Genomic DNA, 25,527 nt, shown 5'->3' with positions numbered 1-25,527 from the left:
GACAAACACACTTCCTCGCGCACCATCTTGGGCCTGTGCGCCGCAGGGCAGCCTCAGCGTTGCGTGCTCACACACGGGTCCAACCGTGAGCTGGGCTGGGTAGGCGCCACACCCCCAGATCCCCTGCCCAGCCGTAGGCGGGTCTCTCCTGGGGATCCCCCTCCCCACCTCCAAGCTCTGGGGACACACGGGGGCGGGCGGGGCTGCTGCAGCTGTCCTGAACAAGGGGACCAGGCTGGGTCCAGAGGTCACCTGCTGCCCAGCCCCTTCTTGCTTGTGAGTGACTCAGCAACACGGAGCCCCCACGGAACCCCACAGAACCGCTGAGGGATCTCACTCAGGAGTTAGGAAGACAGGGCCCTGGCCTGCGGACACGCCCAGCAGCATGACTGGTCGGGGGAGGCACCCCGGGTCTCTCCTCAGGTGACATGACATCATGAGCAGGGACACCACGGACGGATGTCTGAGATGGGACAAAGGCCACCAGCAAGCCATGGACGGGCACACCCAAAGAGGTGAACAGCAGTTGGGTCTGTTGGGGCCATGGGGAGAGGAAGACGGGTCCACGGCCTCCTTCCAGGCCAATAGAATGTTCTACAACAAGGCAGATGTAGAGGCATCATGGCCAAAGGACACTTGGGCTGACCGCTGTCCTGCGAGGAGAGCTGGACAGAGACCCTGCTTCGGGGGCAGACCCAGGGCAACTCCTACACCACCCTGAGCAGCTCTGCTGGCCTTGCTGGGCAGCGAGGTGGGCATGAAAGACTTATGCCGGGAGGAGGTGCCAGCATGCGCGGGCTGCCCTCGACCACAGCTGCGGGCTTCCCAGGCACCTGACTGCGGCAGCTACCTTGGTGGATGGCGACGTGTCTTTAATAAAGATTAAGATGTCAGAGGCCAGCATGGCAGAAAATCCCACTTTTATTAATTTCTCGCCACCGGCCGAGCAGCACGCCGGCACCTCGCGGGGGGCGCATTCCACACGGAGCAGCAGTCAGCAGACAGGTGCCTGGATGCCACCACTGCCCTAGCTGTCGGCTGCAAGGGGCCATGGGCCAAGACGAGGTGGTCCCACACCCCCGCAGCAGAGGGGACTTGGCAGGAGGAGTTCACAGAGGGTGAGGCCCTGGGACCCTTAGAGGGTGCCGGCACACCACACCCAGCGCTCTTCCCCCAGGGCTCCTCTCCTGGTACCATCATCTAGGCTGTGGCTGCAGAAGCCCCAGGCCTGGGGCAAGTTCCTCTGGCCACCTTCTCTCCTCTCCAGGATGAGCCTGACACCAGGCAGCAAGCACCATCCAACCCCTGGGACTCCCTGGGCCCTTCCACTGGCCTCCTCCAGGGCTCTCCCAGCCCAGGGGCTGCTGCCCTGCCTGGGGTCAGTCCCTTGTCCGAGTCCAGCCCCGGTGTTAGTCCACTTCCTGCTCCATCCCAAAGGAAGACTCCCAGCCCCCAGCTCCGCTCTGGTGCACCAGGCCCAGCCAGACAGGGCCATGCCCACGCAGCCTGGGGGCTCCCTCTGCCCCTGGCACACTTTAGGTCTCATGCTGAGCAGAGCCGGGGCCACCCCAGCTCCGGGACCTGCATGGCTGGGACACGGTGGGTGTGGTGCAGGGTGTGGCGTCCTGCAGGGAAGCTGGTGAAAGGTGGTGATAGGCCCCGGCCCTTGGGCCCCTGGCCTTCCATGTGCAGTGTTACATGGCTCGTGCTGCTCAGGGCTCAGCCTGACAGGGTGCCGACCTTGGCGCCTGGGCCTGTCCTGGGCTGGGAGCTGCTGCTGCCCACCCTGCCTTGGGGGCCTTGCCCTGGAGTCCCCAGCGGCTGTCAGAGCCCTGCCATCTGCAAGCCCCCTTTCTTGCCCAAGTCCTCCCTCGGTGGCTATTGCTCACGGCTCGCTCCAGTGTCCCGTTTTGGTTTTCTGTCTCTGCCCAGTGCTGGACCCCATCCCTGCCCTACACTCCCACCCCTGCAGCCAGCCTTGGGGAGGGGAGCTGCAGCTGGGGCCCCTGACAGAGGTACCCAGGCTCATTCCTTCTAGGGGCTCCAAGGCAAGGGGGCAGTGCCAGCCCGTGTGGTGAACTCAACCCCGACAGGTGGCTCTGGCTGGCCGGGGCTTGCAGCAGGCCTGAGCTCCGTGCTCTAGACCTCCGAGCGAGGCCACAGCCAACCAGGGAACTCTAGTGGGCCCAGACTCTTCCTCCCTGCTGTCCCTTGTCCTTGGTGAGCTGCAAACCTAACAAGGAGACTCGAGGCGAGGTTGATGCCACACCGTGCGGAGCAGCCTCAGTGGGTGCGGCTCGAAGGGCCTGGCTGACCTTCAGGGCTGTGCTGACTCCGGCCAGTACCCTGCTCATGTGCACGGCCCCTGCCGTCTCACGCTGTCCTGCTCATCACTGTTGGGATGCCACTGGAAGTGCCCCTGGTGTTCTCTGCCTGAGACCACCGAGGACCCCGAGGTAGGGAGGGAAGCCTGCAGCATCACTGCTGGTTTTGAAGGGCGTGGTGGCCAGAGCCAGCCTGGGCCCCAGGCAGGAGGATGGGTCAGGGGACCCATGTGTCTGAGACACTCCCAGAACTGCGCCCCCACTCCTGGTGGCCAGCCCTGCCTCTGCACCACATCCTGCCTGCTTGTACCTCGGGTATCACTCCCATCCCTGACACAGGGAGTGGTCCTGGGCCAGCACAAGGGGCTCCGCATCACACTGTCTGGGACCCGGATTAAAATCCCCTCACTGCCATGTGTTTCTGGGCAGATCCCTGACCCTTCTTCCTTTGCCTGCAGCCTTCCTTGGCCTGGGGAAGCCTTGGCCCAACATGGGCAAGGAGGGCTCAGCCCTCCTCCACCCCTGAAGCCCCTCACTGAGGCTCCAGCTCAGCCCCAGGGGCACAGGGTGGTGGCTCAGAAAAGGGGACAGAGAAACCCACAGCCGTGTTCCTCCGGTGGCTTGGGCAGGCCACAGCACTGGCTGAGCAAGTCCAAGGGGACTTTTCCAAGTGTGGACGGGACACTAAGGCCGTGCAGCCAATGCCAGATCTGCTGGGCTGTTGCGGCCGGCAAAAGGCTACCTGGGGTGTGCGCAGGTCCTCATGGGGGCCCCTGGATTCAATCTGTTTCCTGGGGGTGGTGGGGAGGGGCCCAGGCTGCTGTGTAAGAGACTCTGTGGAGGCCCCCAGCCTTCTTGCCCTGCCAGGCCTTATCAGAGGGGCTTATCAGAGGGGCGCAGCAGGGGCCTGCAGCATGAGGCCAAGTGTTTGCACTACCAGTGCCCTGGCCCAGCAGCCTCACTCCTCAACAGGAAGGCTCGGTCACATCTTCCAACCCCTGCTATCTTTCAGGAAGTCCTGTATTTCTTAGCAACGTCCCCAGGCCTGCTTCCCTGGTCACCTCCCAGGGCTGGAGCGGGGACATGGACAAATTTGCTTGTTGCATTTTCTGGTAGGTTTCCTGCTCAAACTCCCATGTCTGCTGCACAGTTCTGGGTCTTGACCGCTGGGGCACCCTCAACCTGTGAGCTTGAAGGGGCTGCAACTGGTCTACCCTGTGTCAACTCAGAAGTCAAGGCCCCAAAGTAAAGACTGCTCAGTTTGGGGCCGCTTGTTGTCAGGGAGACAAAGCTGCAGCTCCTGGAGCTTTCGTAGCCCCTCGCAGGACGCCCTCTGTTGGGGACCTTGGTCACCCGTCAGGATTGTGTCTGCTGAAGCAAGTCAATCCATCACTGTCACCATCATCATCACCATCATCATCATCCCCATCACCATCATCACCATCATCAACACCATCATCCCCATCACCATCATCACCACCATCATCATCATCACCACCATCATCATCATCACCATCACCATCATCACCATCACCACCATCATCATCACCACCATCACCATCATCATCACCATCACCATCATCATCACCACCATCACCATCACCATCATCATCACCATCATCACCATCACCATCATCACCATCATGATCACCATCATCACCATCACCACCATCATCATCACCATCATCACCATCACCATCATCACCATCACCATCATCATCATCATCACCATCATCATCACCATCATCACCATTATCATCATCATCATCATCACCATCACCATCACCACCATCACCATCATCACCATCACCATCATCACCATCCCCATCATCACCATCACCATCACCATCATCACCATCACCATCATCACCATCACCATCACCATCATCACCATCACCATCATCACCTTCATCACCATCACCATCATCACCATCACCATCACCACCATCACCATCATCATCATCACCATCATCATCATCACCACCATCATCATCATCACCATCATCATCACCATCATCACCATCACTGTCTCGCCTTTATGTGGATGCATGGGTTTCATGAGATGCACTTCCCTTTGCAAACCCTTTTAAAATGACTTTTTAATTCTTCAGAGCCATTGTAGGTTTGGAGAATGAGTGGCAGGCACACTCTAGCATGACCCTGGCTCCACCCTGCACACGCCCTGGGCGCTGGCTTGCTGACCAGGAAGAAGCACTAGGAACCATGGCTGCAACTGAGGAGGCCCTACTGACACACTGTTGCCATCTTGAGTACAGGGATCACCCTGGCAGTCCACCCTTGCATGCAACACTCTGGGTTTGCAGAGAGTTTAAAGTGACAGCTGCCCACAACTGCAGGGTCACAGCCTCAGCCCAGGAGTCCCCAGGCTGCCCCTCTCCGTGGTGACCCCTCAGCCTCCCTGTGGTGATGTTGTGTGCTCTGTTCATGGTTTCCGGCCTTGCCCTTCTCCATCAGCCTGCCCTGGGGGACTACCTGCACCTCTGCTAGTACTGACAGTTAGTAATATACCCCTGTAGTGCCACCTGCTCCTGGAAGCCTGCTGCAGTGGGCAGGATGCTGACTGACCCCGCCACTCCTGGGTTCAGCCTGGAACCTGGTGGGTCCACACCCCCTCCTGGAACCGGGCTGCCTCATGTCACTGCCCATGCAGGCACCCTCTGGCAGCACACGGCTGCCATGCTAGGGTGGGTCCACACCATTCTAACGCAGTGGGCCGTGTGACACGCACACTGTGGTAACGCAGGCCGTGTGACACACACACTGTGACTACACTTAGAAGGGTCTCTTGGAATCTGAACATCTGCACCCTGTGCCAACCATAGGGCTTTGCTGCCCCCAGGGCCTGCACGGTCAGGCCCCTGTGCCACTCTGCTGAGATTGGCGGAGGGGGGGTATCCCTGGTTCCCAGAGTCCCTTGGTTTTGCATCCTGGATGCCATCTCTGGGGTTCCCACCCCAAGCTGCCCCGGAGGCTCATCCTGGAGCGTCCCAAACAATTCTCCCACTGAGAAGGAAATCCGGCATGTCACTCGCCTGACCATCCCCCTGCCTCACGCTGCCCTGCCCCAGCCCTGCCTCACGCCCCCCTGCCTCACGCTGCCCTGCCCCAGCCCTGCCTCACGCCCCCCTGCCTCACGCTGCCCTGCCCCCAGCCCTGCCCTGCCCCAGGAAAGGAGGGAACTGCCTCCTGCAGGCCTGGTCTGATGGCAAAGCTTGTCTGTGGGATCCCCTGGCCCAGGTAGCGGGTGGCTGAGCAGAGTCCACCTGTTTCCAAGGCAGGGAGGCGAAAAGGTCACACGCATAAAACTGTCACCAGGCCAGGGCTGCCCCATAGGCCATTAGTCACCCTTATCAGCACGGGGGAGGGGCCAAGGGGCTAGTCCAGGTGATGGAGGTGGGGGAGGGTCAGAGTCCAGCAGGGGCCCCTCCCTCACCTGATGTCTGCCTGGGCACAGAGGAAGCTGAGCTCGTGGCCAGCCGGACGGCCGTCCGGGGTGGGGGTGGGGGCCCGCTGGCAGGGGCGGGGCAGGCTGCCCGCCCCGACGTTCTGGCCACCTCACACCTCTGCACTTGGCAAGCTTTGATTCAGCAGAATCAAGACTGCAAACTTCTTAGGAGTACTTAGTTTCCATGGCAACCGAAGCTGACCTCAACATTCTTGCTCTCGGAGGGGACTGACTGCCCTGTGTTCATTCACTGAATTAATGGACTCCGCTCCTTTCCTGGCGACCCCAGACAATGGGACGGAGACGTCGGCAGAGGGCTCTCAGCCCGGGGCCGCCTTTTGTCTGCAGCTTTCCTGCGACCCAGCCCCTCTTTTCAGCCCCAGATTATCAAAATCAACTCGGCCTGTCTCGGGGGCAGCTAGACACACTCTGATGTCATCAAGACAGGCCTGAGGCCACATGCAAATTCCTAATTGGGGGCGCTTAGGGCTAGGAGCCCCTTCTATTAAAAGCCACTAACCGTGGCACACCTGCAGGTGACTGGCTGCCACTCACCACACAGCACACAGCTGTGTGGACCCAGGAACGGCTGTGGGGGAGGCCTGGCATCACAGCCCTCCTGCTCGCTCCACAACACAACCAGGGAGTTTGACACCCGCCCTGAGCTGCATGGAGCCAAGCCCATGCGGCCAGGCTGTGGCCAGGCACAGCTTGGTGGGGATGTGGAGCAGGCCCCCACCCTTGCCAGGGCTCTCCAGCCCTGCTCCAAGCAAGCGCTGGCGGCCCCAGAGGACTTCTGTTCCCACCAGCATTAGCCCTGGCCAGACCGGGAAACAGCCCCGTGGGACAGCCCGGAGTCCTGACATGCACATGGTCATCATCTCACAGATTAGCCCACGCATCACTCCGTCAGCGTCCAGGCAGCGGGAGGCCGGCCTGTCGGACGGCTTTTATGACCTGTAGCATTTTGCACGCAGTAATCACGGGTGGGAGAGATTTATGGCAGCGTGCCTCTGCAGGCCAGACTCGATGAGCTCTATTTATTTTTGACTTTGCGCTAAGCCTCTGGCCTCCCCGCGCTCGCCCGGGGCGGGCTGGTGTGGCTGTGTCTCTAGGTTTGCAAAGTGGCCCAGCCCCTGGTCCCTTGGGGTTCATTCCACTGATGCTATCCTCCCCCCCCCCGATTTATTTTGGGGAGAGGGAGGGAGGATAAAAAGCCGGAAGAAAAAACTCCCTTTTGTCTGGGCCTTCTCCGTGGTTGTCCAACATTAGCACCTGCTTCCCTCCGAGCCGGCAAAGAAAACAACATGAGGCGCTACAAAGCAAGGGCCGGGCGTGTGTGCCCGCGCCGATCGCCCGGAGATTGGATCAGAATTCCTCGGCCGATACCATCTCTCTGGTGGACTACGCTCCTGTTAACGGATAAACCTGAGCCCTCTGGAAAGTGAAAGAATACATTTAAGCCTTCTGCCAAATGTCTATCCTATTGGATTTTGATAAGGTGGCCATTGAGCCTTGATAATGTCCTCCATCTATTTTCTGCGTGCCCTTAACACAGCTCTTGATCCGTCCCCAAAGCCTCTTCCCCAGCCTTTTCATTACGGCTCCACGCAGCTCTCCAGGGAGCTGCACGCCTAGTGATGGATGGACGGGCTCGGTTATCTCCCGCAGACGCCGGCTCTCCAGGACCCGGCTGCCCCTCTAAGCAAACAGACTAAATAGAGTCGCCGCCAGGGCAGGCTGGACCACAGCACCTCGAGCAGCAGGACCTGCCGCGCAAGTGGCGACCACGCGCGCCTGGGCACGCGCACAGGGCTGTCGCGGCCAGGGCGCCGGAGCGCGGCTGGCCACTGCAGGTTGGGTGGAGGTTGGGTGGGGGCGGCGAATGAGCGGAATGGAGGACGAGGGGGACGGGCTGAGGGGGTGCGCTAAGAGGTGCAGGGTATGGGGAGGCGCGGGGGAGGGGACTCCAGAGCCGCAGCAGCTCCGCCTCTTTGCGGGCGGGCTCCTACCTGGGACCTGAGCAGAGTAGAGGATGCGCAGGCTCCAGCGCACCGCATGGGGGTTCCAGCCCCCTCACCCCTAGGACCACTTGAGCAACTGCCTCCCAAATACTGAGACCCTAGAGGCGGCTTCGCCCACGCCCCCGCGTCTATGTGCCGCTGTGGCCACAGCCCAAGCCCATCACCGAGGAGCAGAGTTCCCCACCCAGGCCCCAGCTCCCCGACTCCGCCTCCGGGACCCAAGCCCAGAGCTTCCTCCCTCTCCTGCAGGTGCTGTGTGTGCAGCTTTATTCCCACAGCTGTTGCTTGGGAGGAGCTACATTTGGGAAGAAGGGAGCCCAAGTGGGAGGCGGTGAGGACCCGCCATTCTCTGGCCTGGGAGGTCGGTGTGACGCTCTGGCTTCAGGCCCCAGCTCCCCAGCTCCCCAGCAGCAGGTTTAGGCTTTGGGGGAGGGTGTTGCGCATTGCTGATTTCAGAGGCAGAGGGAGATCTCGCAGGTGCCAATAGCTCCCGGAAATGTCTGTGCCAGTAGCACTGAGCAGTGTGGAAGTCGGGTGCCCGGGACACCATGTCTCAGGTGAGGGCAGGGACCGCGGCTGCCTCCTGGGAGCTGCAGCGAGGGAATGGACCCAGGTACCCGGATATGGGGCGCTGGCGTTCGATGCCGGGTGAACATCTATCTGCCCCAGGTTTAGGTTTCTGGCGGCACCAATGTGACCTTGAACCAGCCCTGGAAGGGCAGCCCCACACCCTGGGGCGGATCCCATCCCAGCTCAGTGAGCAGCTGGACAGATCATGGCACAAATGGACCTCAGGTGGCGCATCAGCTGCTCCCCAGGGAAGCCCCGGGCGCCCCCGGCCACCTCCTGGCGCCAGGAGCAGGGCATGCTGGAGAGGGGGCCAGGCTGCTTCGACCCTCCCACGCCATCTCCAAGCTCTGGCAGCATTGGGCTGGGGCTAGTTACAGACCCCTCAGCCTGCAGGTGCCTGCCATGGTCTGACGAGGCAGTGGTGGGGGTCCCCAGGGGACTCCATGGTCCTGCTGGCTGTGTGACGGGCAGCCTCATCACAAGCAGCATGGGTGATGGTCAGTCTGTCCCCGCTGTGTCCACCCAGGACTTGCCTTCTCATGGCCCTTTAAATGCACACTTGACCTCTGGATCCTCTGCCTTGACCCCTGGGCCTGGGAGGACATGCCCCACCCACCCAGTAGACACTCCGCCCCTTGTAAGCCCCAGCTCAGCCACTCCTCCACCCCACCCCACCCCCAGACTGAGCCCCGGACAGCCCAGGGCTGCACAGATCACATGTGCACCCAACAAGGCAGCATGCCAGAGCTGCCCACAGGCTGCTGACCGTGGGGCCTGGACATGCCGCAAGGCTTGGAGGCCCGGCCAGGACGTCTCAGCGTCCCCCTTGCACTGCTGGAAGATGTGCATTAACTCTGAGAGGCAGTAGTGGCGCAAAGACCCCACGGAGCCGGCGCCACAGAGGGAACGAGGCCTGGGCTGCCCTGCGGGGCAGCTGAGTGTGGCCATTTGGTGGCCAGAGGCCCTCCACGGTGCCACACAAGCTTAGGCAATGGTCCACGTGGCACCGTTTTCTCTCAGTCTAATCTGAAGTGAAGGGGCAGGTTGTGTCCCCAGTGTACCACCCAGCCAGGTCCCTTGCCAGTCCCCTGACCCACACACAGCCTTGCCTGGTCCCCTGGACAGTCCTCTGTCCCCACGCACAGCCCTGCCCTGTCTCCTGTCCCCACGCACAGCCCTGCCCTGTCCCCACACACAGCCCTGCCATGTCCCCTGCCCTGGCCCCTATAAGCAGCTCCACCCACAGCCCTCTGCCCCCTCCAGTGCCCCAGCCTGCCCAGCGGGCGTTCTCTGGAGATGAGTCCTCAGCGCAGCCCTGCCCAGGCCCCCCTGCTGGCCACGAGCACGGTCAGACTTGCAGGCCCGGCTGTGACTCTGACATCGAGGCAGCCGCAGGACAGGATCCCAAGCCCGGGAGTGGGCTTGTCACCCCAGGGAGCCAGCCACCACCTCCTGCTTTGCTGGGCACCAGGGAAGGGGTGCTGTTTTAATTCTACTGGAAAATCCCCAACCCAACATCAGATCACAAGTGTGGTACAAACTGTGTGTGTATGCAAGCAGGGTGAAGCTGACCTCCTCTGGGGCGTGGTCAAGGTTTACCAGTGGTCTCTGGCCTGCTGTGTGCCTTTCCTGTGTCCTGCCCAGCTGCGTGGGTGCACACTGTAGATGCCCGGCTGGGTGGATGTCCACCACTGGGGGTGTGTGCGTGCCACTCTGTGAGGAATCCCTGGGGTTTTGGGGGTTGATTTCCAACAACCAGCTTTGCCGGCCATCCACCAGCAAAACAAGCATGGCTCCCTGAAGCCGCACCCAGCCCTCCTGGGCTCCCCGAAGCCGCTCCCAGCCCTCCTGGGCTCCCCGAAGCCGCTCCCAGCCCTCCTGGGCTCCCCGAAGCCGCACCCAGCCCTCCTGGGCTCCCCGAAGCCGCACCCAGCCCTCCTGGGCTCCCCGAAGCCGCTCCCAGCCCTCCTGGGCTCCCCGAAGCCGCTCCCAGCCCTCCTGGGCTCCCCGAAGCCGCACCCAGCCCTCCTGGGCTCCCCGAAGCCGCTCCCAGCCCTCCTGGGCTCCCCGAAGCCGCACCCAGCCCTCCTGGGCTCCCCGAAGCCGCTCCCAGCCCTCCTGGGAGAGGAGTCCCCGGTCTGGCGCACACTGCAGCAATGCCACCTCCCTCCCTCCTTCCTCTCATCTCCTCAGGTGAGCACCCAGCACACTGGGCAAGGCCGCCAAAGGCGCGGTCTTGTGAGCTCAGTAGCCAGACCCGCTCTGCTGCTGCTCCGGCACCCAGACCGGCACCCGGTGGGTCGGCCTGAGCCGGCCTATGACGCCCGTCATCCCGTCACTCCGAGGCCCTGGCCGCTGGCCTACCTTCCGGATGCAGCTCTCCTGCGGGGACGCGTCCACCTCTGCCAGCACGTGCTGTAAGACAGCGGGGAGGGGCATCAGCGTCCGACGGGAGCTGTGTCTTCCCACAGTCCAGCCCAGACGCTACCTGGGGCCCGAAACTCCCTGCCCTGGAAACTGCCCAGGAGATAGGCCACAGCCTGGGATGCACTTGGGCCCTGGGAGATGGGGTGGGGACCTTCTTCCATTTTGGGGGACCCTGCCTGAGGCCATTTGTCGCTGGAGAGGTCAGTGGTGGGGGAGATTCGGGCTCTGCCTGTTGGGGTTCAGGAAGGCAGAGCCCGGGAGTTGGGGTGTGACAGAGGGTTGGGGTCTGCATGTGGTAGCATGTTAACGGCGACTAGTGAAGTCTGGCATCCGGGTGGGGTGCCCAGGGGAAGGCAGGAAGCTGTGGTGCTGGGATTGCAGAAGAACCAGGCCAGGAGGGGGTCTATGAGGACCCCTCTCACACCCAGCGGTGTCAGCAGCTTGGGCCTTTCCTGTCCCTTGGGGGCAGTGCTTGGGACATGGCCGCCATGAGGCCTCCTGGTGCTGTGCTCCAACTCACAGCTGCCCTGCTCTGGGGGCCACAGGAACCAAGGGCAGCTGCCTCACCCCGGCCTCCGGGAGCCCAGTGAGGGGAGAGTCCCCGTGGAGACGAGGCTGGCCGCCTGGATCCCAGAAAAGCCCCAGGCTTCCAGGAAGGCCCCGACACCAAGGAGAGAGCTGTGACCCTGCACAGTGCAGCCGGCAGGGCAGGCGCCTTGGGCCCTGCGTGGGCGGGGCCAGTTTGCATTGCAGACAGATGCTGCTCTGTTTGTGTCCCTCAGGTGCACCTGCAGGCGACAGACCACCAGGAGAACGGCTCCTTCTTGCAACTCCAGCCCAGTAGCCAGCCTTGCCCCCTGCCCTGCTGTGGTGACCACGGCTGACGCATGGGCCCCTACATCTCCTGCTTGCCTGCCCAACAGCCACGTCCACCAGCAAGGAAGGCTGAGCCACGGGCTGTGACTCTTGGCAGTCACCTGAGTGGGGCGCTGGGGATGCCTGTACCAAGACACGTGGTGCTACGGGCACTGTTTGGGGGCGGTGTACACGCTGGCGTCTGCCGCTGCAATGAGGCCGCTGGAGTGCCACCCCCGCAGGGCACCGCCATGAATGGCAGCCTCCACCAATGGGAGACAGAAGCGGAGTGTCCACCCTCCCCACGTCCACAGGGCTGACCATCCTTTGAGTGTCCCCCGAGGGCCCCTGGAAGCCCTCAGAGATCCTGGCAACTTGGTGGCAGGGGCACCCCCACGTGCTGTTCCCCAATGTCTGTTGGCCTTGGGGTTAGCTCCTCCTGCTGCCTCAGTGGCCAGGGTGAGCAGCTGGAGCTTGGCCAGTGGGGGGGGTTTCATCTCCTAAGACTCCCCACCTCCCGAAGGTGCACCCTCCCCGACTCGGGCATGGCCGCACCTCCCTGTTTGGGGGCTGAAGCCCAGACCCTGGGAGCAAGTGCAGCTGGACTGCCACATGGGGGCCACTGTGATCCCTGGGCCGCCGGATCCCTGGGCTGGGGCCCCAGGTGGCTCCCACAGGCCCGTGGCCCGGTGGCGGGGTCACCCAGAGCAGCTCTTCCTGCGTCTTCAGGAGGCCTTGGGCACTGCCCAACAGGACACGTGTGCTCTAGACCCGGCCAGCTCCAACCCTCCTGCCACACCCAGGACACAGCAGGCCCTTTGTGGGCAGACGCACAGCCCAGTGCCCACTCTGCCAACCCTTATCTCAGGTGGCCACCGCCCAGGCCTGCTGTGTCCTCTGGCCCAGAGCCACAGTCCTGTGTCAGCGCCCCAGCAGTGGCCACATGGGCGTGGCTGCTCCAGCCGCCTCTCCCCCTTCTGGGGAAAGAGGGGCCTGGGCTGTGGGACAGCACAGCGGACGGCCGTCGGGCCTGGTGCGTGCCCGGGGCAGCAGCCTCGGCTCCGGGCTTTTTACACTTGCTCATAGACACTTAGAGTCGGCCACCTACCCCAGCCCCGACCTGGGGAGCTTCAGGGGGTGGACAGGGAGGGCGCCCCCCATGGCATAGCTGTGGGCCACAGCTGGGAGCACACGGGTAGCCTGTTCGGTTACAGGCACCCCAAGGGTTTTGGGCATCCACAGGAAGGGGGCTTTGAGGAGAGCGGTGTCCTTTGCGCCCCAGGGGCTCGCATGGCTGCCCTTTGGCACGGAGCACCTCTCCGGCCACTGCCCTCGGCTGGAGGGCCCGCCGGCTGCCCTCCCTTCCTCCGGGAGCCTTGGAGCCTGCTTCCCGCTGGCCTGGCCCCTGCGCTCTGATCCTCTTCATGTGGCCGCGGCACACGCATGCTGGCCGCCGGAGGGCTGGCAGCACAGTCGGGCTCCCGACTCGCCGCCGCATCCAAACAGGGGTATTAGGTGTGTTTTGATTCCGTGTTTTCGCCAAAAATCAAGGTCTGACCTCCGGCATTTAGCTCCTCTCGCAGGCGTCGGTGCCAGGTTTTAGCTAAGTGCAGTTGGCCAAAACAGTGTTTCTGACTCTTAAAATCAATACCCTCTGTTCTCTGGAAAGCCGGTGAGGAGCCGGCATCACAGGGCATCTCAGCTCTTGCGGCTTGCCAGCTCGCCATGCGGCACCACCAAAGGCGCCCAGCGGGCTGCTCGCCCTTCGCAGGGGTCTGTTATGGGAGCACCTGGAGCGGGAGGGGGTTGCCCCGGGCATGGCAGGCAGAGGGCCACAGTGCCGCCTGCCGGGCCCACGGGCCCCTGGCTCACAGCCGCCCCCTGCTTGCCCAGCTCCAGGTGGTTCGACGAGTCCAGAACTGACCAAGCGCTCACCCTAGGCCTCCGCTGGTGGGAAAAGGAAGGGAATGGCAGACAGAGGGTGCAGGGTGCTTGGCTGTGGCAGGAGGGAGAGCGGCATGGAGCCCTCGCTTGCCCAGCTCCTGTCCGGGCCCCAAGCCTCGCCATGCTGTCCCTGGAGATGGTGGGACATCAGGGTGCTGCCCGACTTGCCTGCTACCTGTCCTTTTCTGGAAGGATGGAGTTATTTTGTTTTTAAGATTTATCTATTTTTATTGGAAAGCCAGATATACAGAGAGGAGAGAGACAGAGCGAAGATCTTCCATCTGTTGATTCACTCCCCAAGTGGTTGCAATGGCAGAAGCCAAGCTGATCTGAAGCCAGGAGTCAGGAGTCTCTTCTGGGTCCCCCACATGGGTGCAGGGTCCCAAGGCTTTGGGCTGTCCTCGACTGCTTTCCCAGGCCACAGGCAGGGAGCTGGATCAGAGGCGGGGCTGCCAGGGTTAGAACTGGTGCCCATATGGGATCCCAGCTTATGTAAGGCGAGGACTTTAACCACTAGGCTACTGCACCAGGCCCTGAATTTTTTTAAAAGATTTGTTTATTTGAAAGGCAGAGTGGCAGGCAGAGATCTTGCACCCGGCGGTTTACAGCCCAGATGGTCAGGGTTTCCATGAGGGTCTCCCACACAGGGGCGGGGTCCAAGCACTTGGGCCATCCCCTGCTGTCCTCCCAGGCACGTCAGCAGGGAGCTGGATGGGAAGTGGGGCAGCCAGGACTCGAGCTGGTGCCCCAAGACAGGAATTGCAAAGAACAAGTCTGACCTTGGTTTCTGTGGCATGAATTGCGTGACTGTGACTGTGATGGTGAGGTTGGGTTTCCTCTTGGGGTGCGTGTGGGGGGCTGTCCTGGGCATCCTTGAGCCTCAACAAGAGGCAAGAGCTGGGGCGGGTATGCCCCCCAAGCGACTGGAGACCTGCCTCCGGAATCAAGTAGGGGATGCGGCATGCTGGGCCCTCCCGCCTGGGCCTCGCCCTGCAGCGCTGGCCAGCACGCTCCCGGAAAAGGGGCTCCCGGCGGCCGGAGCTGGCAGCCAGGCGGGGCCGGGGAGGGTGTGGAGGCCCCCGCTGCAAAGCCAGGGCTTAGTGGTGTTGACACAAACCCTTGAGCTGCAGCCGGGCGCGGGGCAATATTTATTTGTTTTTTTGCATTAAAGGAAAAAAAAAAAACAAAAAAAACGGCTTGGCCGCGTTTGAACCAGCAGAAGTGATTTCTTTCCAGGGCCTTGGACGCTGTAGGCAACTTGGAGGCCCAGACAGACACGTCTCAGTTCCTTCAAGTCAATGGGAACTCTACTCCCCAGAGCCGGGGGCATTCAACCCTCCCGAGCCCCACGGGTGGCCAGCGTGGACCAGCCCACGCGCGGACAGCAGGGAGTGCCTCTCACACCCAACAAGAGAACCGTGGCGCCCCGAGCTCCAGCCTCACGGGCCCCATGGGGTGCAGCGGGGCCCTCTGCCTTGTTCCGGCCACCGGGGCCCCTGGACGTGCCAGCAGGTCCGTCGCACACGTGCTGAGCAGTTCCACCTAAGCCTGCAAGATGGCCACCTCCCAGCCAGGCCCTGCCGCCTGCCCGCACCGGGAGCAACGTGCACGCCGGCAGCTGAGCGCGCCGTCCACCATCGTCCTCCCCACGCAGACCCTGCCCTGGGCTCCCTCCATACCGCCATGGACACACCTGGAAGATCTCCCACCCAGGCTCAGCCCCGCGTGAGCTGCTCTGGGGCAAAGAAAGTGGACCAGCTCCTCCTGCCATCCACACACACACACACACACACACACACGAGAAACCACAGGGCAGTCATGGGTAGCACGGAGTCCCCGTGGGAACCGGGGTGGCCCCAAGATGAAGGAGGCTGAGGTGTTGGGCTGACGGCAGCCGAGCCCAGAGAGGTGAGGACGCTGGACACAGGGGCCAGGAGGGAGGGCAGCGCCTCGTCCTGCAGCTCCCCTGCGTGGTGCTGCTACTGCGACCTCTCAGAGGGGCAGGTGGGATCGCCCCCTTCTTCCCTCCGTGTCCCCCACCATCCACCTGTGTTGCCCCATGGTGGGGTCAATGCCTTGGCTGCTGCTGTAGACCAGCACGGGAGAGCTGAGCCAGGCATGCGGGCACCACACTGGGCACTGGGCCTACAGGAGGCATCTGAGGTGTGGGGTGGTCTCTGCTGGGAGGAGCGGAGGGAGAAGACCCTCCTTGTGACCCTTCTTGTGGACACTGAGTTTGGGCATCCTCCAGGGCTGGTTCCCATAGCAACACCACAGCTAGGTGCCTCCTGCTCTCCCAGTGGCTCCTCCACCTGGCTTGGAGTGGACCTGGCTGTCATGCCAGCTGCCCAGAGGCTTCCCCAGGCCCCACAGACATATCCCAGCGGGGCCCTCGGGCAGCCCCAGCCGGGGCCACCCCAGCCCATTGCATCTGACTCCAGGTCTGGAGCTCAGATGTGGGGCAGGGGACGCGGCATACAGCTGGGATCCCAGGCTCGAGCAGGGCAGACTCCCTGGCATGCCTCCCTGTGTGTAGTGTGCTCTGCTGGGGAGGACCCACTGCCCTGAGTGGACCTGAGAGCAGGCCCCTGCTCCTCCAGGGTGTCCAGCACCGGGCCTGCTCAGATCACTGTGCCCGAGAAGGGGGCAGGTGGAGCGGAGCCCTGGTAGCCGCTGCTTTAGCAGGGAAGTCTGAGCTAAGTGCTTCCTGGCAGAGTCAGGCCCTGGACCAGGGGAGAGCCCCACTGAGCTGCCAGCTCGGCCTAAGCTTCCTGCCCGGGTGCAGAGGGGAAAGTCCAACATCATGAAGGAGCTGGGGCTGGCTCTGAGGGTCATGTGTTGGGGGCAGGGAGGCACTTGGGCTCAGCCCCCAAAAGCTGGGTCGGGGAAGCCCTGCCCCACGCTGCGACAAGCTGGTCGTGGGTTCAGGGGACCTAGACCAGAAGCTCAGCCATTCCCCTTCTGTGCAGTCAAGGAGGGAACAACACTGCCTGTTCTGGGCACACAGAGCCTGAGAGGCAGAGGGCCTCAAGGGAGGTGGGTCCCCAAGCACAAGGCCAGCACAACACCCACATGCTCAGGTGACAGGATCCTCCGTCACTCCTGGCCGCTGGCCACGATTCTGGGCTGCGTGTAGGGGCTAAACTCATCCGGACTCTTGCAAGGGCTATAAAGAGGCAGGGATCCAAGTGTGCCAGGTGACAGGTGATCACTGAGGGCTGACAGGTGCACACTCAGGGCACACTCAGGGCTCACAGGTGCACATTCAGGGCTGACAGGTGCACACTCAGGGCTGACAGATACACACTCAGGGCACACTCAGGGCTGACGGGTGCACACTCAGGGCTCACTGAGAGCACACTCAGGGCTCACTGAGAGCACACTCAGGGCTCACTGAGAGCACACGCAGGGTTCACTGAGGGCACACTCAGGGCTCACAGGTGCACATTCAGGGATCACTCAGGGCACACTCAGGGCTCACAGGTGCACACTCAGGGCTCACTCAGGGCACACTCAGGGCTCACAGGTGCACACTCAGGGCTGACAGACACACACTCAAGGCACACTCAGGGCTCACTGAGAGCACACTCGGCTCACTGAGGGCACACTCAGGGCTCACAGGTGCACACTCAGGGCTCACTGAGGGCACACTCAGGGCTCACTGAGAGCACACTCAGGGCTCACTGAGGGCACACTCAGGGCTCCCTGAGAGCATACTCAGGGCTCACTGAGGGCACACTCAGGGCTCACAGGTGCACATTTTGAGAGCAACATCTGATTAGGGGACGCTAACGGGTTCTGCAGAATGTTCTATAAACCACTGCACTGAGGGATGCTGGACGTACCAACAGTGGCCGTTGACACCTGCACCCTGAGTTTGGAGAGATTAGGACGCACCCTTAACTGTCACCACCACCTACGCCATCCCCGCACCTCCAAACATGTCTTCTAGCCTTTCATCATAATTGCCATCATATCATTACTGCAACCAACATGGTATTATTATTATTAGTGTTTGTATTATCATATTATTATTACTATTATTACCACCATATTACCATTATTACCACCAAATCATTGCTATTATTACCACCAAATCATTGCTATTATTACCACCAAATCATTGCTATTATTACCACCAAATCATTGCTATTATTACCTTCTTATCATTGCTACTATTATCATCATATCATTATTACTATTATTACCACCGTGTGACAGGGACACTTGGCAGACTGAAGGATGCAGTGTGTGGCACGAATGGACCTGGAGGGGTTCTTCGCAGGACCCTGGACGTGGGCAGCAGGAAGTGAGCCCCCCGGCTGGATCTGTGGACCCTAACCAGCGGGAACAGAGACCCGGGGAATCCCCCCGGCTGGATCTGTGGACCCTAACCAGCGGGAACAGAGGCCCGGGGGAGCCCCCCGGCTGGATCTGTGGACCCTAACCAGCGGGAGCAGAGGCCCGGGGGGGGGGGGAGGGTCTGTGGACCTTGTTTGTGAATGATGTAATTATCACTTGTTGGAGACGGCCAGCAAGTGCCCATCTGCTGGTCTACTTCCCAAGTGCCCGCAACGCCAGGAGCCAGGCCAGCTCAGTGCCAAGGGATTGGGGGCTCAACCCAGGCCTCCCATGTGAGGCTGGGGGCCTAAGCCCTGGAGCCACGTGCTGCCTTGCAGAGCCTGCACTGGGTGACAGTAAGTCAAGGGCAAAGCTGAGGGGAGGCCAGGCTGTCAAGAGGGGACCCAGGCCCTCGGAAGTGGGGTGCCCACCCCAGAACACATTTGGTGGCAGCATCCATCAGCCTCCACCCTTGCTGGCCCCTGCATTTACTTAAACCAGCACCAGGCTGCTCTGTCGCCGCAAGACTGGGACAATGTTTGGGGGGGTTGGTCTCTCCCAGGACCACCGAGGACCTGCCCTACCTGCCTCTGAGAGTTCCAACATACCTCTCTGCCTTTCCGGCCCAGGGAGGAGGTGCCGCGCAGGGCAGGGACCCTGGTGGAGACTGACGCCCTGGGGGATGTGGCTTTGCTGCCTGAGGATTCAGTCACTGTTTCCCTGTAAGTGTGCCAGGGTCTGGTCACCACCACAGGGAGGGGCCATCAGCTCCCGGGGCCCAGGAGTACAGCCTATTGCTGTCCGACAGGCACTGCCCACATCTCACAGGAAGATCTGCCTTTAGTGAACTGCCTGGGGCAGGCGGGCCTCTCTGGGAGCCTGGCAGCAACGCTCAGGAGTGGCAGCCCTCTGTGGCAGCCCTCCGTGGCAGCAATGCTGAGGAGTGGCAGCCCTCCGTGGCAGCAACGCTCAGGAGTGGCAGCCCTCCATGGCAGCAACGCTCAGGAGTGGCAGCCCTCCGTGGCAGCCCTCCATGGCAGGGCTGCCATCACTCAGCTGGTAATGCTGGACTCCGGCTAAAGGCACAGATTGAGTGTCCCCGAGTGCTCTCTGCTGGTGATGACCCTATGACCGTGACCTTGACCCCTGAGGTCCAGAGAGGTCACAGACAGGAAGTGGCAGAGCAGGGTCCTCCCGGAAGCTGGCTGGGCTCTGAGGCAGGAAAGGGGGCGGGGAAGGAGGTGTTGAGAAGCGGCTTGGCTTTGCTCCCCACAACCGAACGCCAGCCCATTGGCAGTGCAGGGCCAGTGCCCCGGCCATTGCTGCCTTGCTAGGCTGTGGGAAACTGACAGCCACCACGCAAGATGGTCAGTCCCCCAGCTGGGACTGCAGTGTGACCTGCTGTGCCACAGAACCACCACTTGGTGCCGAATACAAGGCCTGGGTGCTGTGGACATCCATCAGGAGCCGCCTGGGGGAGCTTGGGGAGCAGGACTGAGCAGATGAGGCCTGGCGGGCCAGGAGGCCGCGCATCCCTCTCCTCCACCTGCTCTTAACTTCCAAGCACCCAGACAAGTCCTCCTTGGTCCGGCCAATGTCAGCTGCCCAGCTGGCAGATGCAGAGTCTGGCAAGACTGCCTCTCACCCCCGGGTGTCCGCTGGGGACCCTGGCACCCGTGTTGCCCTCACAGTCCTTCCTGCTTCCTCTGTGAACTGGGTGAGAGCTCACGCAGGAAGATGCTGGGTGAGCAGACGCAGCCCTGTGCTGGCCCCCACTGCCGCTTAGAAACGCGAGCTTATGGCCCCACAACAGATGTCGCAGTCCCTCCTGGGGGCAGCCCAGGCTCAGAGACTGGCGCCTCCTCCTGGAGGTGGACCTCACCTGGGCAGCGCTGCTGGCTGGGCGCCCCGTAGCTGCTGTCCCGCTTCCAGAGGACAGCTGGGCCTTCTGGTTTGCTTGGGCACCTGCCTGGGTCTCCGCACTCAGCCTACAGGCAGTCGCGTCCCCAGGGGCTGACCCAGGTCACCTTTCCTCTCAGGACCCTTCCCGACCTCCCAGGTATGACCACGGCACCCTCCCAGTGAGGTGTCTACCCACTAAAGGATGGGGGTTTGCCCACAGAGAAGTCATGGACTGCCCCAGGCCATTCCCGTCCGTGCTGGGCAGCCCCCAGGGAGCCACCTCCTTGGCACTGTGAGGCACTACATGGGAGAAGAGTAAACCCCGAGTGCTGGGGCGGTGGGTTCTGGGCTGCAGCTGAGAGCCTGGGGCTCCCAGGCCCTGTGTGTCCCTCAGTTAGTCACCTTCTGCCACTGCTGGCATGGTGCCATCTCAGCCTTGAACCCTCACACCTGGTAGCAAAGAGCATGCTGCTCCCTGCCCCTACCGGTGGAAACGCACTTACTGTGATGGGAAAAGCTGGGGGGCAGCAGCGAGCCCCCTCTCCCAGCTGCGGCTCAGTGGCGCCTCACAGGGCACAAGGCATACACGGGGAGGGGCAGCAGGGGCCAGCCCTGCCCCAGAGCCCTGGCACAGAACTGCAACACTGCTCTTGCGACATGTGGAGGCCGGGTGGACGCAGGGAGGGGAGCCGGGGCGTGGCCGGGTGGACGCAGGGAGGGGAGCCGGGGCGTGGCCGGGTGGACGCAGGGAGGGGAGCCGGGGCGTGGCCGGGTGGACAGAGGCAGGGGAGCCGGGGCGTGGCCGGGTGGACGCAGGGAGGGGAGCGGGGCGTGGCCGGGTGGACGCAGGGAGGGGAGCCGGGGCGTGGGCTGGTGGACGCAGGGAGCGGAGCCGGGGCGTGGCCGGGTGGACAGAGGCAGGGGAGCCGGGGCGTGGCCGGGTGGACGCAGGGAGGGGAGCCGGGGCGTGGGTGGGTGGACGCAGGGAGGGGAGCCGGGGCGTGGGCGGGTGGACGCAGGGAGGGGAGCCGGGGCGTGGGCGGGTGGACGTAGGGAGGAGAGCGGGGCGTGGGCGGGTGGACAGAGGGAGCCTGGCCCCAGAGGTGCCTGCCGGGCCCCGCCATGCTCTCGGTCATGGCAGTTCTGCCACCCCGAGCCCCTTTGCTCGGTGCCTGCACCTGGCACGCTGCGGTCTTTGTACCCGATTTTCCAGCTGAATTGAACGCAGCCTGTGGGGATCACAGAGCTCGGCTGGGGTCACTGAACCTGACACCGGGGAAGTTTCTGGCCCCAGGACATAGAAGCTCGTCCCGACCCCGTGGCTGCAGGCTCGTTCATAAATAACGGACTCGGTTGGGCAAGACAAGCTGCCAGCAGCCAGGGCCAGGGCTGCAGGTGCTCAAACCCTGGACCCTCGCCGGCCAGAGGAAGAGGCTGGGTGCGGCAGCCTGTCACCAAACCCCTATGCCACATCCCCCCTTAAAGAGCTGTGAGCAACAGCCCCTGGTCTGTTTGCCTAAGACGCCACCGTCACTGACTTGGTCTTGGTGAGAACAGGCGCTGGGCACTGGGTGTCGATTGGCGTGCGCCACGGCACAAGGAGAAGCCATTGCGCATGAGCCGGCTCAGCCCTGTCCCCTGGGGTCAGCGTCCTGGGACTGTCCTGGAGTACACACCAGGGTCTTTAAAGAGACGCATGGCTTTCCCTCGTGGAAGGGAAAGGCTGACAGCGTATCAGCCAGCCCAGCTCTGCAGAAAATCCTAGACTCCAACCTCACCGTGACTGCAGGATGGTGCTGCCGGGAGGCTCATCAGACGCCAAGGGCACATGGTGGGTGGGGAGAGGCACCTCAGGGCCGCCTGAGCCCAGCACCGGCACCATCTACCACCACCCGTCCACCCACTGCCCACTCGTTTGTCCACCACCCCTGCCTTGTCACTGCCTACCCGTCCATCCACTGTTCATCCGTCCACCACTCTGTCCACTGCCCATGGGTCCCAGCAGCAGCCATGACTAAACTCAAGGATGGCCACCGCAGGGCCAGATGTTCCACACAAATGCAATCTGCGTGCTCTGGGGCTGCAGAGGCCACTGGACGTGTCCCACAGAGATGCAGTGTCCAGCTCAGAGGCACACACGCCGCAGTGCCCCCTGTAGGCCCCCTCCTGGCCTGAGTGTACACGCAGCCCTGGAATCCAGGCCCACAGGCCTCCGGAGTGCGCACACGTCCCTGGAGTGCCCCCCCCAAGACCACCCCCTGCCCTCCCGAATGTACACGTGATCTGGTTCTGAACAGAGAGGAGCTGGCAGCAGGTCGGGGCTGCCTTCACCAAGGTCTGCAGGGGGCTGCCCACCTGCTGGGCGTGGCCTGTGGTGAGGCAGCAGTGCCCTTCAGACCTGTGGGGGGTGGTGCTTGCCCAGGCACTTTCCTTCAAGGGAGGACCCCCCTGAACCCAGCTCTGCCCCCGTGGCTCCGTCTGCAGGCGCCGTCTGGTGACCCAAGGCACTTCCTGCTGTGACGCAGCAGGGCAGGACTCACCTACGTGGGTTTCTAAGGCAGAATTCGAACTCCCAGTGCCTCACCCCTTATCTGATCACTGCTGTTGGTCTCCTGCGTCCCCCACGCATGCCCAAACACACACACACACACACACACACACACACATGTCCGGTGAGTCTGTATGTCCATGCCGGCGAAGCAGATGCCCACAGGCTGCCCTGTTCCCTGGAGGCAGCTAGGGCCAGGTCCCCACGGGTGCTGGGCGAAGGCAGGATGGGGCGGGGCGCCTGAGCTGGCGCTCAGAAACCTCTCCGAAATACTTGGGTTTTGTCAAAATCCCAAACCGCCGTTTGCCAGGCACTTTTCCCGCTAGTGTTTGAGCCCGCGGGTATTTTAAAGGAAATGAAATCCGTGTGTTTCTGATTTATTTATACTTAACTCATCAAAATGCTGTTTTAAACAGCTATTCTGTGTCCAAATGCCCTTTCTACTTCTCCCTCCCCTCCTTACAAACCAAAAGCTCATGTTTGGCTGAGACAGTTCGACCTTGAACCCTCACATACTCGGCAGGCGGTGGCAATCAGGTTCCCAGTGTCCACAAGGACCTGAACTGGAGCCGGAGGAACTCCCAGCACTGCCCCTGGGGGCACAGCGACAGCAGGGTGCCCTCCGCTTGCGGCACCAAGCAGGGAGCCACGAGGCAGGGAGCCGGGAGGCAGAGCTGAGCCCCACAGCCCCACAGCACACGCCTGGATGGCCCAAGGTCACCTTGGACACCGGAGCCTTCCTCCCCTGCCCCACTGCGTTGCTGAGTCTCGCTCCCCAGGGGACCTGTCAATGTTCCCTCGGAGCCTACAGTCTGTTTCATTCCAGCCTGGCCCTCCCTGCCTCGCTGTGCCCCTAGGGACTGCCTAATGCAGGTGGCCAGGTGAACACACGCGTGATTCTAATGCAAGTCGGAGCCAATTCAGACGAATACAATGTTTTTTTCCAAGAAAAGAAACAAGGAGGCGGCGGCTGCAGCCCCCAGGGAGCAGCCGAGCAAGTGCACTGAGAGGGGGCGGAAGGCAGCGGGCAGGGCAGCGCCATCGCGAGGGCCTGGCACTGCCGCCTGACCGGCAACACGTGGCTCCAGCAGGACGCTCGGGTGTGACATTCACTCCCGGTCGCTCTCCTGCGATGGAGTTCAATGACGAGTGTGATTGCTTTTTTCTGCACTCTGTAAAGCCTTCCTCCTCCAGCATTTAATTGTGCTCCCTGGCAGATTCAGTATTCATGATGGCCCGGCTGGCCCCAGCCCCTCAAACAGACCATCCGAGCGGCCATAAACGTCCGTTCCGATGATTGATGCTCTCCTGGAAACTGATGATCTATTTGCAGGTCACGGGGACTGAGGGATGGCTGCCTCACTCCCTCACACAATAGCTTCTCGGGGAGGGAAGTCCCTTGATGGGGGCAATAGATTTTCCATCGTATTTAAAATTTGCAAAAGTGACGCCCATTCGTCTTAATATTCCAAACAGGAGGCATGCCTCAGACAGCGTGGGGCAGCCAGCCCCTCTCCCGTGCCGCCGTGGCCCTGGACATGGAGGACGGCCCCCAGCCGAGCAGCCCACAGCGCCGGCGGCTTCTCCTGCTCCGGTGGGCGCTCAGCCCGGCCTCAGGCCCCCACAGTCCCAGGGTACCTGGCTGAGTAGCTGAAGACTGTTCTACAGGCTGGATCTAGGCCATGGTCCAAGCTCCTGGATTGTGGCACACTCCTACCACAAGGGAAGGGACGCCTTGGGAGAGTGGAATGAGTCCAGCTAGCCCTTAAGTAAATGCAGCCACATCACCTGCCCTGGTGCCAAGAACCCTGGCTTCCTCTGCTGCCATCTGCATGCAGGAGGAGTGTGCGGGGTTGGCACACCTTTGGGTGGGGGGTGCTGGGGCGGGCGAGCACAGTGGAGGGTGCCCAGCCTGCCACAGCCAGGACCCAAGATGGACTTTGGCTCATCAGCAGCATGACGGAAGATAACAGGTGTCGTAAAGAGGCACTTACTAGGTGGGGTACTGGATGAGCGCTCCAGCCCAGCGCTGGCTCACTGTGCGCAGGCGACAGCAGCCCGGAGAGCCCCAGCAGCAGAGGGAAGCCCTCGTCCCGGTGTGGCCGAGGCAGGCCCATCCTACAAAAGTGCCACCTGGGCACTTGGTTCACCTACGTGGGCAGCTGCCTTCAGCGGCCAACAGGAGCGGTAGGGTCCCTGGCTGATCGGAACACCTTGGCCACTCCTGAGAGCTGTGCTAGCTCCCCCACACTGCACACCCCTCATGGCGACTTGGGGTGCCACAGGTGAGAGCGCTCAGCAGCTCAGGACGGCCTGAGGGCTGCAGTCCCCAGCCCCAGGGTAAGCTCCGTCCTGCCCTTGGCCACGAGGGTGGGGGCTCTCAACACTCTCCCCGGCAGGAAGCCTTGATGGGCTTTTGACGGAGCAACCTGCTGGGCCTGCTGATGGCACAGGCCCAGTCCAGGCCCCTGCCAGGCACGCCCCACTCACCAGCTACCGTGTGGGGCAGGGCCTGCTCCCAGCCCTGGCAGACACGCCCACAGCGGGAGGCTGGCGGGAAGAGAGTGGGGGGACTGGGCACTGGTATTTCCCAGGGCCAAGGCCTCCCACACAGGGGCCGGCAGCTGGGGGCAGCTGGGGGCAGCTGGGGGCTTGCATCTGTTGCTGTCAGCTCTTACCCCATGGGGATGTCTGGCAGGGTGGGCGGTAGTGGGGGGTGGGGGAACCTGCCTGTTCTCAATCTGTTTGCTTTGCTGGGGGAAGGGGCGGGGGAGACCTGAACTCAAAGTCATGCTGGGCTCCTGCGGCAGGCCCACCGCCAGCACGTTCTGGGGGCAGGTGACCAGCCCTGCAGCCTCCTGGGGTTCCCTGCAGCCTGGCCCTGGACTTCTGGGCTCAATGGGCACTTGCCAACCCAAGTCACCATGCAAGGGGGTCCACAGCTTTGAGGAGTGGCTAAAGCCAGCTGGCGGGGGAGGGGTGCACTGGGGTCAGCCATGGAACGTGCAGCCCTGGAACTCCCCCACACACACGTGTTCTCAGTGTGCACACGTTTACATGCATGAATGCGTCTTTTATATCTGCAGGTGGGTCAGTGCTGACGTACACACGTGTTAGCATGCACGT

The 25,527-nt window shown here is 62.3% G+C and overlaps 1 protein-coding gene across 3 annotated transcripts in view; it reads right to left on the bottom strand.

Moving 5' to 3' along the window:
- PRDM16 (PR/SET domain 16) overlaps positions 1-25,527 on the bottom strand; it is a 199,469-nt gene that overhangs the window by 86,600 nt on the left and 87,342 nt on the right. For all 3 annotated transcript variants that reach the window (XM_058674429.1, XM_058674432.1, XM_058674435.1), the window contains exon 3: positions 10,749-10,799. In XM_058674429.1, the coding sequence (XP_058530412.1) occupies positions 10,749-10,799 (51 nt within the window). The remainder of the gene's footprint in view (positions 1-10,748; positions 10,800-25,527) is intronic.

The sequence above is a fragment of the Ochotona princeps genome, chromosome 2 (genome assembly GCF_030435755.1).
Source record: "Ochotona princeps isolate mOchPri1 chromosome 2, mOchPri1.hap1, whole genome shotgun sequence".
In the NCBI taxonomy this organism is placed as follows: Eukaryota; Metazoa; Chordata; class Mammalia; order Lagomorpha; family Ochotonidae; genus Ochotona; species Ochotona princeps.
This window is presented reverse-complemented; position numbering and strand designations above follow the sequence as displayed.